The sequence below is a fragment of the Procambarus clarkii genome, chromosome 59 (genome assembly GCF_040958095.1).
Source record: "Procambarus clarkii isolate CNS0578487 chromosome 59, FALCON_Pclarkii_2.0, whole genome shotgun sequence".
In the NCBI taxonomy this organism is placed as follows: domain Eukaryota; kingdom Metazoa; phylum Arthropoda; class Malacostraca; order Decapoda; family Cambaridae; genus Procambarus; species Procambarus clarkii.
In genome coordinates this window covers 17,617,565-17,634,694 of record NC_091208.1, presented here as the reverse complement: position 1 = coordinate 17,634,694, position 17,130 = coordinate 17,617,565, and the positions used below count along the sequence as shown (strand labels likewise).

Sequence of the window (17,130 nt, the reverse complement as noted above, 5' to 3'; positions counted from 1 at the left end):
CTTTGTGTGTATTTTACCTCAATAAACTTATTTCAATTTCAATTTCAATTCAATCCGTACCCCCTTAAAGACGCCGAGCCACTCGGGCTAGACGGTAGAGCGACGGCTTCGCTTCATGCAGGTCGGCGTTCAATCCCCGACCGTCCACAAGTGGTTGGGGCACCATTCCTTTCCCCCGTCCCATCCCAAATCCTTATCCTGACCCCTTCCAAGGGCTATATAGTCGCAATTTCTTGGCGCTTTCTCCTCATAGTTTCCTTCCTTCTTCCCCTCTTATAGAGATGCCACTATGGAAGAGTCCGGATTAAGTAACCAATTATCAGGAGGAAGCACTAAGACATAGGACTATATATCCTATATCCTATAGGACCCGTCTCTTTGGGACAGTATATGTACTATAGGACCCGTCTCTTTGGGACAGTATATGTACTATAAGACCCGTCTCTTTGGGACAATAGACGTACTATAAGACCCGTCTCTTTGGGACAATAGACGTACTATAAGACCCGTCTCTTTGGGACAGTAGATGTTCTTCAATTTCTGTCTTAAGTGACCAAATACACCAGGAGAATACTGAATGTGTATATTTTACAGGACATTACGAAGCGTGACACAACAGTCACGTGAATCAAAGGGTCACTGGAAGTATCTGAGCAGCATATTGGTGCGGCTGGAGGACAGTCAGAGGCTGCTGTATCAGCCTCATACACACTGTGTATACCTATATACACAGTGTGTATATAGGTATACACACTGTGTATACATATTATATAGGTATATAATAATAACAATAATGAGAGACTTCTGCTGTATCCTGATGAATATCATTCAATAAATGCTAAATACACTTGTATACGTATAAAATACATCATGTATAGTTGAGTTGGTTCATTATACACATATGTTCGATTAATTGTTCATTGTAACCTCGTCATACAATTCTGAATAATCGGATTAAATTAATCTTTTTAAACTCAAAATGTGTATAGTGTAGATCAAGTGATAACCCCCCCCCCCGGCCACCACACACACAAATACACATTTATATACAATTATACATTCACACGTTACGGTTAAATAAATGGATGCTGGAATTTAACAGCAGTAAGTGTAAGAAGATGGGGTTAGGAGAAATGATACGAGAAAATATACAGTCTAGAGGGTAGACTTGAGTAGAGAGATAGCCAGCCAGCCAGGCAGCCAGCCAGCCAGCCAGCCAGCCAGCCAGCCAGCCAGCCAGGCATGCAGCCAGCCAGCCAGGCATGCAGCCAGCCAGACATGCAGCCAGCCAGCCAGCGAGCCACTCAGCCAGCCAGTCAGCCAGCTAGCCAGCCAGCCAGCCAGCCAGCCAGCCAGCCAGCCAGCCAGGCATACAACCAGCCAGCCAGGCATGCAGCCAGCCAGCCAGGCAGCCAGCCTGCCAGCCAGCCAGTCAGGCAGCCAGCCAGCCAGCCAGCCAGGCAGCCAGCCAGCCAGGCAGCCAGCCAGCCAGGCAGCCAGCCAGCCAGCCAGGCATGCAGCCAGCCAGCCAGCCAGGAAGCCAGCCAGCCAGCCAGCCAGCCAGGAAGCCAGCCAGCCAGCCAGCCAGCCAGGCATGCAGCCAGCCAGCCAGCCAGCCAGCCAGCCAGCCAGGCAGCCAGCCAGCCAGCCAGCCAGCCACTCAGCCAGCCAGCCAGCCAGCCACTCAGCCAGCCAGCCAGCCAGCCAGCCAGGCATGCAGCCAGCCAGCCAGGCATACAACCAGCCAGCCAGGCATGCAGCCAGCCAGCCAGGCAGCCAGCCAGCCAGGCAGCCAGCCAGCCAGGCATGCAGCCAGCCAGTCAGCCAGCCAGCCAGCCAGCCAGCCAGCCAGCCAGCCAGTCAGCCAGCCAGCCAGCCAGCCAGGCAGCCAGCCAGCCAGCCAGCCAGCCAGCCAGCCAGCCAGCCAGCCAGCCAGCCAGCCAGGGATGCAGCCAGCCAGGGATGCAGCCAGCCAGGCATGCAGCCAGCCAGGCATGCAGCCAGCCAGCCAGGCAGCCAGCCAGTCAGCCAGGCAGCCAGCCAGCCAGGCATGCAGCCAGCCAGCCAGGCATGCAGCCAGCCAGCCAGCTAGCCAGCCAGCCAGCTAGCCAGCCAGCCAGCCAGCCAGCCAGCCAGCCAGCCAGCCAGCCAGCCAGCCAGCCAGCCAGCCAGCCAGCCAGCCAGCCAGCCAGCCAGGCATACAACCAGCCAGCCAGGCATGCAGCCAGCCAGCCAGGCAGCCAGCCAGCCAGCCAGCCAGCCAGGCAGGCAGCCAGCCAGCCAGCCAGCCACTCAGCCAGCCAGCCAGCCAGCCACTCAGCCAGCCAGCCAGCCAGCCACTCAGCCAGCCAGCCAGCCAGCCAGCCAGCCAGCCACTCAGCCAGCCAGCCAGCCAGCCACTCAGCCAGCCAGCCAGCCAGCCAGCCAGCCAGCCAGCCAGCCAGGCTCATCCTACCTTTGATCGTTCGCTAAAAAAGATATGCAGAAATTTTTAGCACTAATCAAATTCAATATTTTCTCTAATTTAAATTGTTATTATTATATTTCAAGCACTTGGATCACTGGAGCCTCGAATATCAAACCATTGAAACAGTTCTAGGGTGAAGCACTCAGAGAAACAGTTCTAGGGTGAAGCACTCAGAGCAACCCGTTCTCGGACCAAGTCCATTCCATCCAGCGGTCGACCCCAAAGACTCATTCATCATTTACAACATGCTGTTCATTCAAAACAGGATTTTTCTCAAATATAAATTAATATTATTTTATATTAGCATATTGTGCATATTTAGGCATTTAGTTGGGTTAGGTTAGGTTAGGTTAGGTTAGGTTAGGTTAGGTTAGGTTAGGTTAGGTTAGGTTAGGTGTTTAGGTTCTGTTGGCGATTATTTGTATTTGTAGTACGTGGGTGAAGCATTTATAGCGTTGTGGGTTCGAATACAAGTGAGATTCGAAGTAAATGTCAAGCACTCTGGTGGATCACAAGCATGTTGCAAGCACTCTGGAGGGCCACAAGCATGTTGCAAGCACTCTGGAGGGCCACAAGCATGTAGCAAGCACTCTGGTGGACCACAAGCATGTTGCAAGCACTCTGGAGGGCCACAAGCATGTGGCAAGCACTCTGGTGGATCACAAGCATGTTGCAAGCACTCTGGTGGATCACAAGCATGTGGCAAGCACTCTGGAGGGCCACAAGCATGTTGCAAACACTCTGAAGGGCCACAAGCATGTAGCAAGCACTCTGGAGGACCACAAGCATGTTGCAAACACTCTGAAGGGCCACAAGCATGTAGCAAGCACTCTGGAGGACCACAACCATGTTGCAAGCACTCTGGTGGACCTCAAGCGTGTTGCAAGCACTCTGGAGGACCACAAGCATGTAGCAAGCACTCTGGAGGACCACAATCATGTAGCAAGCACTCTGGTGGATCACAAGCATGTTGCAAGCACTCTGGAGGGCCACAAGCATGTAGCAAGCACTCTGGAGGGCCACAAGCATGTTGCAAGCACTCTGGAGGGCCACAAGCATGTAGCAAGCACTCTGGTGGATCACAAGCATGTAGCAAGCACTCTGGTGGATCACAAGCATGTAGCAAGCACTCTGGTGGATCACAAGCATGTAGCAAGCACTCTGGTGGATCACAAGCATGTTGCAAGCACTCTGGAGGGCCACAAGCATGTGGCAAGCACTCTGGAGGGCCACAAGCATGCGGCAAGCACTCCTCTTGATTACTGCTTCACAATTTTCAGAATTCTTTACCTCCTGGAGTACGGCAGGTGGCCTTCAGGCATGCTTGCTGATTGCTTGATTCGTAAAGTTGTTTTTCTTCGTAGCCCGAGGGCCCGTATGTAGCCATCACAGTCTGGATGATCCGGTAACTCGGCAGCAATTGTCCAGTTCTCTCTCTTGCAAGCTCTCATTGTTGCTTCGGTGATATTGCTTGCAACTGATGGCAAGAGATACAGAAATTCGTGGACTACACACACACACACACACACACACACACACAAACACACACACACACACACACACACACACACACACACACACGCTTGTTCAGTAGGGGTCGAACCCTTCGTTCTCGACTCATAATTAGGGATCCCGGATTCGATTTCCATCTGGGATGGGTTCGATTCCCGTCCCATCCTATCCGGGAATCGAACCCGGGATCCTTTGAGTTCAATGGCTGAACTCAAATTTGGTATCTCTCTCGTCTCCTTTCTAGCGAGTACATTTGAAGAGCTTTGAGACGGTCCCAATAGTTTAGGTGCTTTATCGCGTCTATGCGCGCCGTATGTGTTTTTTTTTGAGATATATAGAAGAGTTGTTACATTCTTGTACAGCCACTAGTACGCGTAGCGTTTCGGGCAAGTCCTTAATCCTATGGTCCCTGGAATACGATCCCCTGCCGCGAAGAATGGTTTTTTCATCCAAGTACACATTTTACTGTTGCGTTAAACAGAGGCTACAGTTAAGGAATTGCGCCCCAGTAAATCCTCCCCGGCCAGGATACGAACCCATGACATAGCGCTCGCGGAACGCCAGGCGAGTGTCTTACCACTACACCACGGAGACTGCCGGAGACTTGTTCTCTGTATTCCCTCTATTTCAGCAATCTCTCCTGCTCTGAAGGGGGAAGTGGGTACTGAGCAGTACTCAAGACGGGACAACACAAGTGATTCGAAGGTTCAATTCGATAGAGTGGACGCTCTACCGTCCTCCCCCTTGGGCTGGACGGTAGAGCGACGGTCTCGCTTCATGCAGGTCGGTGTTCAATCCCCGACCGTCCAAGTGGTTGGGCACCATTCCTTACCATCGTCCCATCCCAAATCCTTATCCTGATAGTCGTAATGGCTGGTCGATTTATCTTCATTTTTTTCCCCATTCCCTTTCCGGGAAGGAACAAAATAATTAGGCACTTTTCTTTGCACCTAATGCCTTTGTTCACCTAGGAGTAAATAGGTAGGTTGAATCCTGGGAAGGGTCAGTAGTTCCACGTTGGGGGGGGGGAGACGAGACCTCGATACAAGCCTAACGTATATACATATACATTATATATATATATATATATATATATATATATATATATATATATATATATATATATATATATATATATATATATATATATATATATATATATATATATATATATATATATATATATAGACATGTGTCGTACCTAATAGCCAGAACGCACTTCTCAGCCTACTATGCAAGGCCCGATTTGCCTAATAAGCCAAGTTTTCCTGAATTAATATATTTTCTCAATTTTTGTTCTTATGAAATGATAAAGCTACCCATTTTATTATGTATGAGGTCAATTTTTTTTATTGGAGTTAAAATTAACGTAGTTATATGACCGAACTTAACCAACCCTACCTAACCTAACCTAACCTATCTTTATAGGTTAGGTTAGGTTAGGTAGCCGAAAAAGTTAGGTTAGGTTAGGTTAGGTAGGTTAGGTAGTCGAAAAAACATTAATTCGTGAAAACTTGGCTTATTAGGCAAATCGGGCCTTGCATAGTAGGCTGAGAAGTACGTTCTGGCTACTAGGTACGACATATATATATATATATATATATATATATATATATATATATATATATATATATATATATTAAAATTTTAAGTTGATTCACTATAAAGGAACCAAAATTAACGTGGACAAATTATGGAGTCGCATTCCATCAAACAAAAAAAATACCGAAATATTAATATATGACGTTTAATAAAACACCTGCCCAAAAAAATATTTTATTATCCAGGTCAACATAAACAAAGAAAGATTTAACAATAATAATCCCTAGGGAACCTGAGGCACTGCGACTCATCCATCACAGTTTCGTTGAACCGTAACACAAGGAGAACAAATGTAACAAGTGAACATATATAACACCCTCACATTTATAACGGCAGAACAAATGTGTCTCACTTTTCTGTGAATATATTCAAACTCGGTAATAAATTATTAAAGCAATGTTGGTTTATGGCTGTTTTATGCGTTCATCGTTCATCTACAGAGAGAGAGAGAGAGAGTAGGGGGGCGGTGGAGAGGGGGGTGAGTGGGGGGTATGTATAAGGAAGGGGGGGGGGGCACTACCCCCCCCCTCCCCCCCCTCACAAAGTGTCTACACAGGCGGGACTTACAAAGTAGGGGTACTCGAACACGTCTCTCACCACGTGAGGCGAAAAGTGTTCCCCTACTGCCAGTTATGAAAATTTTTTCCTTCCCCTCAAAAGGGGAAAAAAGTTCCATTTTTTATCCCCCTCTCTGCACCAGTTTTCATCAAGTTTTCTTTCCTCTTTCTTAGGTCTAATTACCCAGGTTCGTTGTGACCATTCCCCCCCCTCCCCCCCAGGTCCACTAATTACTCCCTGTGCCATCTCCTCTCTTCCCTAGCTCTGCTATAATTAGCCTCGTTTACAGCAACCTTCCCTCTCCCATGGGTGGTAATTACCGTTGTTCGAACGACCCTTCCTCTCTCTCTCCCACACCTTGTTACCGTTGTTCGAACGACCCTTCCTCTCTCTCTCCCACACCTTGTTACCGTTGTTCGAACGACCCTTCCTCTCTCTCTCCCACACCTTGTTACCGTTGTTCGAACGACCCTTCCTCTCTCTCTCTCACACACCTTGTTACCGTTGTTCGAACGACCCTTCCTCTCTCTCTCACACACCTTGTTACCGTTGTTCGAACGACCCTTCCTCTCTCTCTCCCACACCTTGTTACCGTTGTTCGAACGACCCTTCCTCTCTCTCTCACACACCTTGTTACCGTTGTTCGAACGACCCTTCCTCTCTCTCTCACACACCTTGTTACCGTTGTTCGAACGACCCTTCCTCTCTCTCTCTCTCCCACACACCTTGTCATTACGACCCCTTCTGTGTCTCGTACAAGCAAGTGCTTATCTGTTAAGTGCTTACAGGGTCGAGCTCTGGCTTCTGGGTCCCGCCTCTCGAGGACTGTTTGATTTATTGTTTGTTCATATGATGACTTTTTTTTTTTTGGGGGGGGGGGGGGCATTTATGTGGGTCATCTGTGTCTTTTCTGTCTTGTCCCATGGTACATTTAGTACACTGTACCATGGTACTGGTGGTGCAGTGTACCTTGGTACTGTTAAATTCTAGTAGCCATATTTCGGACCATTTCTTCAGTGTGTCCAAATCCATTAGCAATGCAAAGTAATTGTATGTTATCATACAATTACAACATAACAGATAACATAACTGTCGTGTATGTTATCTTTAGTTTTGCGTCATCTGCAAGCATTGATATGATCCAATTTCCTGTGTCAAGTAGTTGATATATATTAGAAACAGAATGGGTCCTAGAACCGACCCTTGTGGTACTCCATTCTTAACTTCTCTCCGTTCTCACTGTATAACGCTTTGGTTTCCTCCTGGGAGATACTCTCTGACTCATCTTAGGATTCTGCCAGATACATCAGCCTGTTGCATTAGCTTCAGAAGGAGTTTTTCGTGCGGGACCATATCGAATGCTTTCTGGCAATCATGGAATATGCAGACAATCTCTCTATCTTATTTCTATCCTCTTGTTGTGGAACTCCGGTAAGTGTGTCAAGCAGGATTTTCTTTTACTAAAAGAGTGTTGGTGTTTTGAGACAAAATTGATCTGTTGTTAATGTTCTACTAGTCTTGGGAGGCCTCGTAGCCTGGTGGATAGCGCGCAGGACTCGTAATTCTGTGGCGCGGATTCGATTCCCGCACGAGGCAGAAACAAATGGGCAAAAGTTTCTTTCACCCTGAATGCCCCTGTTACCTAGCAGTAAATAGGTACCTAGGAGTTAATCAGCTGTCACGGGCTGCTTCCTGGGGTTGGAGGCCTGGTCTAGGACCGGGCCGCGGGGACACTAAAACCCCGAAATCATCTCAAGATAACCTCAAGATCTCAAGAAGCCTGCTTCGGATCAGTCTCTTTAACAACTTACAAGGGATGGTTGTTTATCATAGGGGTTTGTAGGCACTAGGCACTATTTATAGGTCATAGGCACTATTTATAGGTCATAGGCACTATTTATAGGTCATAGGCACTATTTATAGGTCATAGGCACTATTTATAGGTCATAGGCACTATTTATAGGTCATAGGCACTATTTATAGGTCATAGGCACTATTTATAGGTCATAGGCACTATTTATCAATAGGGCCATTTTCCAGCGGTCAGGAAATTCTCCCGTTGCTAGAGAGGAAATAAATATTATGACAAGTGGGTTGCATAATGCTTCAGCTGCTTCTTTTAGTATCCATGGCAATATCTTGTCTGTTCGTACGGCTTTTTCTCTTCTCATTGCTTCCAGACATTGTCTGTTGAACCACGGGCTCATCTTGCTTCCCATAAACATTAGTGATAGAATGAACATTTCTTCAGCTTCTTTGAGTTTCTGACGGTCCAAATCATGTCCAGTTTAGAGTTTTGACAGGGTTCTCTTCCCCCCATTCTGCTCCCTCTAGGAATTCTCTGACCCTCAGGTATTTCTCCCTCTCCTGAATGCTAGCCTTACACTCTTCCCCCCTTGTTACATCCTTCTCTGGGCTTCATTGTTACTAATTCAGTCATTCAAAGATTAAAAGACAGTGGTCACTGGCTGTTAACGGCATTACATCCTCAATGTTTTCAATATCCATCTCATTCTGTGTGAAGACCAGATATAGATGTGGTGGTGTGTGACCCCTAGCTGACTCCACAGGCCCCAGTATCCCAGCGTCTGACCCCACAGGTCCCTGTATCCCAGCGTCTGACCCCAGCTGACCCCACAGGTCCCAGTATCCCAGCGTCTGACCCCAGCTGACCCCCCATAGGTCCCTGTATCCCAGCGTCTGACCCCCAGCTGACCCCACAGGTCCCTGTATCCCAGCGTCTGACCCCAGCTGACCCCACAGGTCCCTGTATCCCAGCGTCTGACCCCACAGGTCCCAGTATCCCAGCGTCTGACCCCAGCTGACCCCCCATAGGTCCCTGTATCCCAGCGTCTGACCCCAGCTGACCCCCCAGGTCCCTGTATCCCAGCGTCTGACACCAGCTGACCCCCCAGGTCCCTGTATCCCAGCGTCTGACCCCAGCTGACCCCCCAGGTCCCTGTATCCCAGCGCGTGACCCCGACCGAGTCTCACCTGGACGACAGGTCTGCGTATAATATATACTTGTCCCGGATCCTCTATAATTAACTTGACAAGCGTACATGGGCGTCACGCAGCCGTCGACCCCGAGGCGCCACACAGACAGACTCCCGTAATTGCTACGCAAGAATGCCAGGAAATAGAATACATTTTTGGGACAATTTCGTAGCCGCTCGACTCTTGGTAAATGTTCCCCGGCCTTTGTCATGTGGACAAATTTGAGGTTATTGTGTTTGCCAAAATTTGACTGGAAAGAACTTGTGTGTTTTATCATATTTTATTGACACATTTGGAGCTGAAGAAACAGGAAAAAGCAAGAGTTATCGATTTTATTATCTATCTATCTATCTATCTATCTATCTATCTATCTATCTATCTATCTATCTATCTATCTATCTATCTATCTATCTATTTATCTATGATGACCAGACCACACACTAGAAGGTGAAGGGACGACGACGTTTCGCTCCGTCTTGGACCGAAATCTACTTGAGAATGGTCCAAGACGGACCGAAACGTCGTCGTCCCTTCACCTTCTAGTATGTGGTCTGGTCAACTTACTTTAGCCACGTTATTGTGACTCATCGCCTGCATGTCCTAGATGGGTTTAGCTAGATGTGCGAGGAGGCGGTCAAGCATCGACTCCTGGCCCCCGCCTCACAAGCATAATATAATGTAATATATATATACTTACCGTTCACCTGAGGTCTATAGGAGATTCGAACCGCGGATCCCACGCGTATGTGAGACTGAAGCTCTATCAACCGAGCTATTCAGTGACCTTAATAAGGAAAGTGGAATGTTTATTTCCCCGCAAGTGTGGAGGACAATTTCTAATGCAGACAATTTCTAATTTCTCTAAGAGGCGCCGGTCGGCCGAGCGGACAGCACGCTGGACTTGTGATCCTGTGGTCCCGGGTACGATCCCGGGTGCCGACGAGAAACAATGGGCAGAGTTTCTTTCACCCTATGCCCCTGTTACCTAGCAGTAAAATAGGTACCTGGGTGTTAGTCAGCTGTCACGGGGCTGCTTCCTGGGGGTGGAGGCCTGGTCGAGGACCGGGCCGCGGGGACACTAAAGCCCCGAAATCATCTCAAGATAACCTCAAGATAAGATGTAATGACAATTCCCATTTTTGCCTTACCGGAGTGACATGTTAAAATGAGTTTACCTTAGTTTACCTTACCTGAGTTTACCTTAGTTTACCTTACCTGAGTTTACCTTAACTTCCTTGTCTGACACATTCCACTTGACTACTTGTATATTATAAGAAAGAACATAAGAACAAAGGTAACTGCAGAAGGCCTATTGGCCCATACGAGGCAGCTCCTATCTAAAACCACCCAATCCCACTCATATACATGTCCAACCCGCGCTTGAAACAATCGAGGGACTCGACCACCTCCACCACGTTACGCGGTAATTGGTTCCACAAATCAACAACCCTGTTACTGAACCAGTATTTACCCAAGTCTTTCCTAAATCTAAACTTATCCAATTTATACCCATTGTTTCGTGTTCCAGTTGTAACACTTAAAACTTGTTATGGTATTACTGTGAGACATATTTGTGTTCCAATAGTGTCCAGTTTTGGTCCTTAGTTCTGCTGTTCCTAGCTGTGAATAGTGCAGCCTTGCTCACTTTGTCAAGTCCCCTTAGAATCTTACAGGTTCTCTTAGAATCTTACAGGTCTCCTTAGAATCTTACAGGTCCCTTAGAATCTTACAGGTCCCTTTAGAATCTTACAGGTCCCCTTCAACTCTTACAGGTCCCCTTAGAATTTTACTTGTCCCTTTAGAATCTTACAGGTCCCCGTAGAATCTTACAGTTCCCCGTAGAATCTTACAGTTCCCCGTAGAATTTTACAGTTCCCCGTAGAATCTTACAGGTCCCCCTAAGAATCTTACAGGTACCCTTAGAATCTTACAGGTTCTCTTAGAATCTTACAGGTCTCCTTAGAATTTTACAGGTCCCTTAGAATCTTACAGGTCCCTTTAGAATCTTACAGGTCCCCTTCAACTCTTACAGGTCCCCTTAGAATTTTACTTGTCCCTTTAGAATCTTACAGGTCTCCGTAGAATCTTACAGTTCCCCGTAGAATCTTACAGTTCCCCGTAGAATCTTACAGTTCCCCGTAGAATCTTACAGTTCCCCGTAGAATCTTACAGGTCCCCCTTAGAATCTTACAGGTCCCTTAGAATCTTACAGGTCCCTTTAGAATCTTACAGGTCCCCTTCAACTCTTACAGGTCCCCTTAGAATTTTACTTGTCCCTTTAGAATCTTACAGGTCCCCGTAGAATCTTACAGTTCCCCGTAGAATCTTACAGTTCCCCGTAGAATCTTACAGTTCCCCGTAGAATCTTACAGTTCCCCGTAGAATCTTACAGTTCCCCGTAGAATCTTACAGGTCCCCCTTAGAATCTTACAGGTACCCTTAGAATCTTACAGGTTCTCTTAGAATCTTACAGGTCTCCTTAGAATCTTACAGGTCCCCTTAGAATCTTACAGGTCCCTTTAGAATCTTACAGGTCACCTTCAACTCTTACAGGTCCCCTTAGAATTTTACTTGTCCCTTTAGAATCTTACAGGTCCCCCTTAGAATCTAACAGGTCCCTTAGAATCTTACAGGTCCCTTTAGAATCTTACAGGTCACCTTCAACTCTTACAGGTCCCCTTAGAATTTTACTTGTCCCTTTAGAATCTTACAGGTCCCCCTTAGAATCTTACAGGTTCTCTTAGAATCTAACAGGTCTCCTTAGAATCTTACAGGTCTCCTTAGAATCTTACAGGTTCTCTTAGAATCTTACAGGTCCCTTTAGAATCTTACAGGTCCCCTTAGAATCTTACAGGTCCCCTTAGAATCTTACAGGTTCTCTTAGAATCTTACAGGTCCCCTTAGAATCTTACAGGTCCCCCTTAGAATTTAACAGGTCCCTTAGAATCTTACAGGTTCTCGTAGAATCTAACAGATCCCCTTAGAATCTTACAGGTCCTCTTAGAATCTTACAGGTCCCTTTAGAATCTTACAGGTCACCCTTAGAATTTAACAGGTCCCTTAGAATCTTACAGGTTCTCTTAGAATCTTACAGGTCCCCTTAGAATCCTACAAGGTCCCTTTAGAATCTTACAGGTCCCCTTAGAATCTTATAATGTCCCTTAGAATCTTGCAATTTATCTTAGAATCTTACAGGTCCCCTTATAATCTTACAGATCTCTATTATGTATCTGTTTATTCCTCGTCTCTTCCACTTTAGTGGAGAGGATCCGACAGTCTGTTCTCGTAGCTCAAGCCCTTCAGCTCAGGGACGAGTCTTGTCGTATTTCTTCGGACCTTTCATAGTTTTGTCTACTTTTTCACGTAAATGTTCCGTGCTGTAGGTTACATACTGAAGACGAGTCCCACATGAATTGTATATGTGTATAACGAGACGAATCCATGTATAACGAGACCATGTATAACGAGAGGCCATGTATAACGGGAGGGCCATGTATAACGAGGCCATGTATGAAAGCTACAATCGCAGAGGAAGCACCGAACGAAAAAGATCTGGAGTCAGTGTATTTAAGGGTCCGACGGCTAGAGAGGCGGGGCCCAGGAGCTGAAACTCTTCACTAAGAACTGGTAGGTGAAAATACAGACCCAGAAAGTAATAACTGTGACTCTCCGTGCCGGAGTTGCCACAGTTACACACCTGAAACAATTTCCATATCCGCGACACACCTGATAACTCTTGTCCACAACTTGAAAAAAAAAGATACTGAAAGGGGAGAGAGAGAACTGAATCCTATTTTCCGAAATGCAAAAACTGTTCCCAATATATTGCATCCTGTTCATCCTGTTCACCCTGTTCATCCTTCAAGGTCTTTAGCTCCGTGTTCCCCTCCACCCTTTTCATCCACCCAGTTCTTTCCCCTTTTTCCTCTGTCCACCCTAAGGCCCCTCTCCACCTCACGGTCGCTGGGAGACGAAGATGGTGACTGAGTCGATTAAGGCAGCGTCTGGGATGCTCTCGGACGTAGGTTCGAATCCTCGTCACGGCCCTTGTGCATTTGTTCATTTGATGCATCACGTTAGTGTGATCTCTGTGTGTATTGAAGATAGCAAGTTGGTGAGGTATTAGGAAAGTGAGCGACGCTCTCGTCAGTCCAAGTTCTGAAGTCGAAGTTCAAAACGAAGTTCTGAAGTTCCTGATCTATTATCGTACCATTAATCCTACGTTATCGAGTGTTGCTGGATTATTCTCTTCCCATTGATATCAAGGAGATAAGGGATATTGTTGATACGAATTTAAGCCTTGCAGTGAAACGTAAGAATTCCTCCTATAATAATAGGATATTCCTATAATAATAATTTATCCTATAATTATATATAGACCTATTGTCTTGTGTATAACCCTTTGTCCTGCGTGGGAGTGAATACCAGCATTATCCTCACTTTAATAAGACATAATCGAAATCCTCAGATTAGGCAAAATTGTAATTAATTTTTGTCAATAAAGATGTTAATAATAAATATATCATTTATTATAACGATCTTTGTACAGCTTCCTTTATTATGAGAAGTAACCTCTCTGCCTGCCTGCCTCTCTGCCTGCCAGTCCAGCAACCAGGAGGCCTGGTCGACGACCGGGCCGCGGGGACACTAAGCCCCGGAAGCACCTCAAGGTAGCCTGAAGGCAAGGTAGCCTCTAACAAACTGAGATGTATTAATATAGTGTATGAATACAAATACAATTCTGGAGACTGTACTCCGAAATGTATGATCTATTGGACATTTACTCACCTCACTGTGAGTAAATGCTTACTCATTACTCATTTCTTAAATGAGTAAATGCTTAAAATTCATTGGCAAGAAGGATATATTTAGCAACATCACTTTCAACACCACAAGACCAACCCGAATCACCAGGATTATCTTGAGGTTATCTTGAGATGATTTCGGGGCTTTTTAGTGTCCCAGCGGCCCGGTCCTCGACCAGGCCTCCACCCCCAGGAAGCAGCCCGTGACAGCTGACTAACTCCCAGGTACCTATTTTACTGCTAGGATAGTGAAGGAGACCACAATAATCACACACTGGTGATTGACCACACTGGAACTGCTTGAAGGGAATTGCTTGAGGGGAACTGCTTGAGGGAAACTGCTTGAGGGGAACTGCTTGAAGGGAACTGCTTGAGGGGAACTACTTGATAGGAACTGCTTGAGGGGAACTGCTTGATGGGAACTGCTTGAGAGGAACTGCTTGAGGGGAACTGCTTGAAGGGAACTGCTTGAGGGGAACTGCTTGAGGGGAACTGCTTGAAGGGAACTGCTTGAAGGGAACTGCTTGAGGGGAACTGCTTGAGGGGAACTGCTTGAAGGGAACTGCTTGAGGGGAACTGCTTGAGGGGAACTGCTTGAAGGGAACTGCTTGAGGGGACTGCTTGAGGGGAACTGCTTGAAGGGAACTGCTTGAAGGGAACTGCTTGAGGGGAAACTGCTTGAGGGGAACTGCTTGAGGGGAACTGCTTGAGGGGAACTGCTTGAGGGGAACTGCTTGAGGGGAACTGCTTGAAGGGAACTGCTTGAGGGGAACTGCTTGAGGGGAACTGCTTGAAGGGAACTGCTTGAGGGGAACTGCTTGAAGGGAACTGCTTGAGGGGAACTGCTTGAGGGGAACTGCTTGAGGGGAACTGCTTGAGGGGGAACTGCTTGAAGGGAACTGCTTGAGGGGAACTGCTTGAGGGGGAACTGCTTGAAGGGGACTGCTTGAGGGGAACTGCTTGAAGGGGACTGCTTGAGGGGAACTGCTTGAGGGGAACTGCTTGAGGGGAACTGCTTGAAGGGGAACTGCTTGAGGGGAACTGCTTGAGGGGAACTGCTTGAGGGGGAACTGCTTGAAGGGAACTGCTTGAGGGGAACTGCTTGAGGGGAACTGCTTGAAGGGAACTGCTTAAGGGGAACTGCTTGAAGGGAACTGCTTGAGGGGAACTGCTTGAGGGGAACTGCTTGAAGGGGAACTGCTTGAGGGGAACTGCTTGAAGGGAACTGCTTGAGGGGAACTGCTTGAAGGGAACTGCTTGAGGGGACTGCTTGAGGTCATGTTCACTGGGGAACTGACGCAAGTCACTATCATTCAGGTGACTGCAACTTTGAACAAAGAGCTGTTCGAGGCACCTCCACTGATCCAGAGAGAAGATAGCAGATCAACTACATAGTGATAGTGGAGATAGTGAAGATAGTGGACAACTACAAGCTGGAACTAGACATCAATCACCTCACCCAATCCGCTTTTGACGATTGAGTGCCACTCAATCGTAGACTGGTCCACTTATAAAATGTCCAAGTGTGTCCAAGTTCGATACCTGTATACCTTGTGACAAACTGTATATCCCTAAAGATATCACAATAAGATTAAGTGATTTAGCGTTTTTTTTTATCTTCTAGATAGCAGAAGGTAAAATGGAAGATATCCGTGAGAAAATTAAGAATAATCACAATGCTATTGTGTTTATTGATATGTATATTAGAGACAAACTGCTCCCAAAATAGACTTATATAGAGATAGAGATAGAAAGAGACACAGAGATAGACAGAGATAGACAGAGACACCAACCGACTTGAGAATGGTCCAGGACGGACCGAAACGTCGTCGTCCCTTCAACTTCTAGTGTGTGGTCTGGTCAACAGAGACAGAGAGTAAAAATGACAGGAAGTTCAAGCTGTCCCCAACAGATGGCAGGAGACAGCGCCTCCCTCCCACAGTGTTGACAAGATGGACGACCCAGCGACCAGAGATGTGCTGAAGAAGGAGCGGGAGATAAGGTGACTGATGATGCTAAGATGATGCTGGTCAGATGGGATGTGTGTGGGGAGGGAGGGTTGGGTTGAGGTTCGGCTCTTTGGACCCGCCTCCCGACCCGCCAACCTGAATGTTTGGAGCAAAGAAATCTAACCCAATTCATAGCAGATCAAACTACTCTACTGCCTTCCCCTTCACTACACTAATTGCTTCAAACACCACATGATCTTCACCTGCGTCCAAACATCTATACCCTTGCGTCCAGACATCTATACCCTTGCGTCCAAACATATATACCCTTGCGTCCAAACATATATACCCTTGCGTCCAGACATCTATACCCTTGCGTCCAAACATATATACCCTTGCGTCCAAACATCTATACCCTTGCGTCCAGACATATATACCCTTGCGTCCAAACATCTATACCCTTGCGTCCAGACATCTATACCCTTGCGTCCAAACATCTATAACCTTGCGTCCAAACATCTACACCCTTGCGTCCAGACATATATACCCTTGCGTCCAGACATCTATACCCTTGCGTCCAGACATCTATACCCTTGCGTCCAGACATCTATACCCTTGCGTCCAAACATCTATACCCTTGCGTCCAAACATCTATACCCTTGCGTCCAGACATATATACACTTGCGTCCAGACATCTATACCCTTGCGTCCAGACATCTATACCCTTGCGTCCAGACATCTATACCTAATCTAAGACGTTCGCATTTCACTCAGCAGGAATGAGGTGATGTATGACCCCACGAGGCACGCCGAGAGTGCCAAGTGTGGCTCTCTCACTCGTTACCGACTTAACGACCCCTTCTGCTAACGCGAATTCTCACACAATTTGTCAAAATTTCTATGAAAAGGAATTAATGGATCTTTAACGAGGCGGTTATCCTTTAAAATAATAATTCGTATCTTTCGTGGTGGGGTATAGACCCAGGCCAAGATTGTGTGTGTGTGTGTGTGTGTGTGTGTGTGTGTGTGTGTGTGTGTGTGTGTGTGTGTGTGTGTTGTGTGTGTGTGTGTGTGTGTGTGTGTGTGTGTGTGTGTGTGTGTGTGTGTGTGTGTGTGTGTGTGTGTGTGTGTGTGTGTGTGTGTGTGTGTGTGTGTGTGTGTGTCCTTCCACTGCACCACTGACCTCCTGGCACTCATCCTCATTACCTTGCACTTCTCTGGATTGGCGTCCAGGAACCAT

The 17,130-nt window shown here is 46.8% G+C and overlaps 2 protein-coding genes across 2 annotated transcripts; one reads left to right on the top strand and one right to left on the bottom strand.

The window, feature by feature from the left end:
• Window positions 1–2,956: 2,956 nt before the first annotated feature.
• LOC123768345 (protein SON-like) lies at window positions 2,957–3,850 on the top strand. Its single transcript, XM_045758808.2, has one exon. It carries the CDS (start codon window positions 2,957–2,959, stop codon window positions 3,848–3,850), a length of 894 nt encoding a protein of 297 aa, XP_045614764.2.
• Window positions 3,851–14,208: 10,358 nt separating this feature from the next.
• Window positions 14,209–17,130, bottom strand: LOC123768344 (uncharacterized protein DKFZp434B061-like). Its single transcript, XM_069307121.1, has 2 exons — window positions 17,074–17,130; window positions 14,209–15,300 (listed from the first exon to the last, which is right to left on the bottom strand). Exons 1-2 carry the CDS (start codon window positions 17,128–17,130, stop codon window positions 14,209–14,211), a joined length of 1,149 nt encoding a protein of 382 aa, XP_069163222.1.

Bases quoted from the DNA above. Each gene is read 5' to 3' on its own strand.
- LOC123768345 (XM_045758808.2), top strand. From the start codon at position 2,957: ATGTCAAGCACTCTGGTGGATCACAAGCATGTTGCAAGCACTCTGGAG.
- LOC123768344 (XM_069307121.1), bottom strand. From the start codon at position 17,130: ATGGTTCCTGGACGCCAATCCAGAGAAGTGCAAGGTAATGAGGATGAG. The intron at 15,301-17,073 runs GTCAGTGGTGCA...TCTCTGGATCAG, and splicing joins ATGAGGATGAGTGCCAGGAG to TGGAGGTGCCTCGAACAGCT.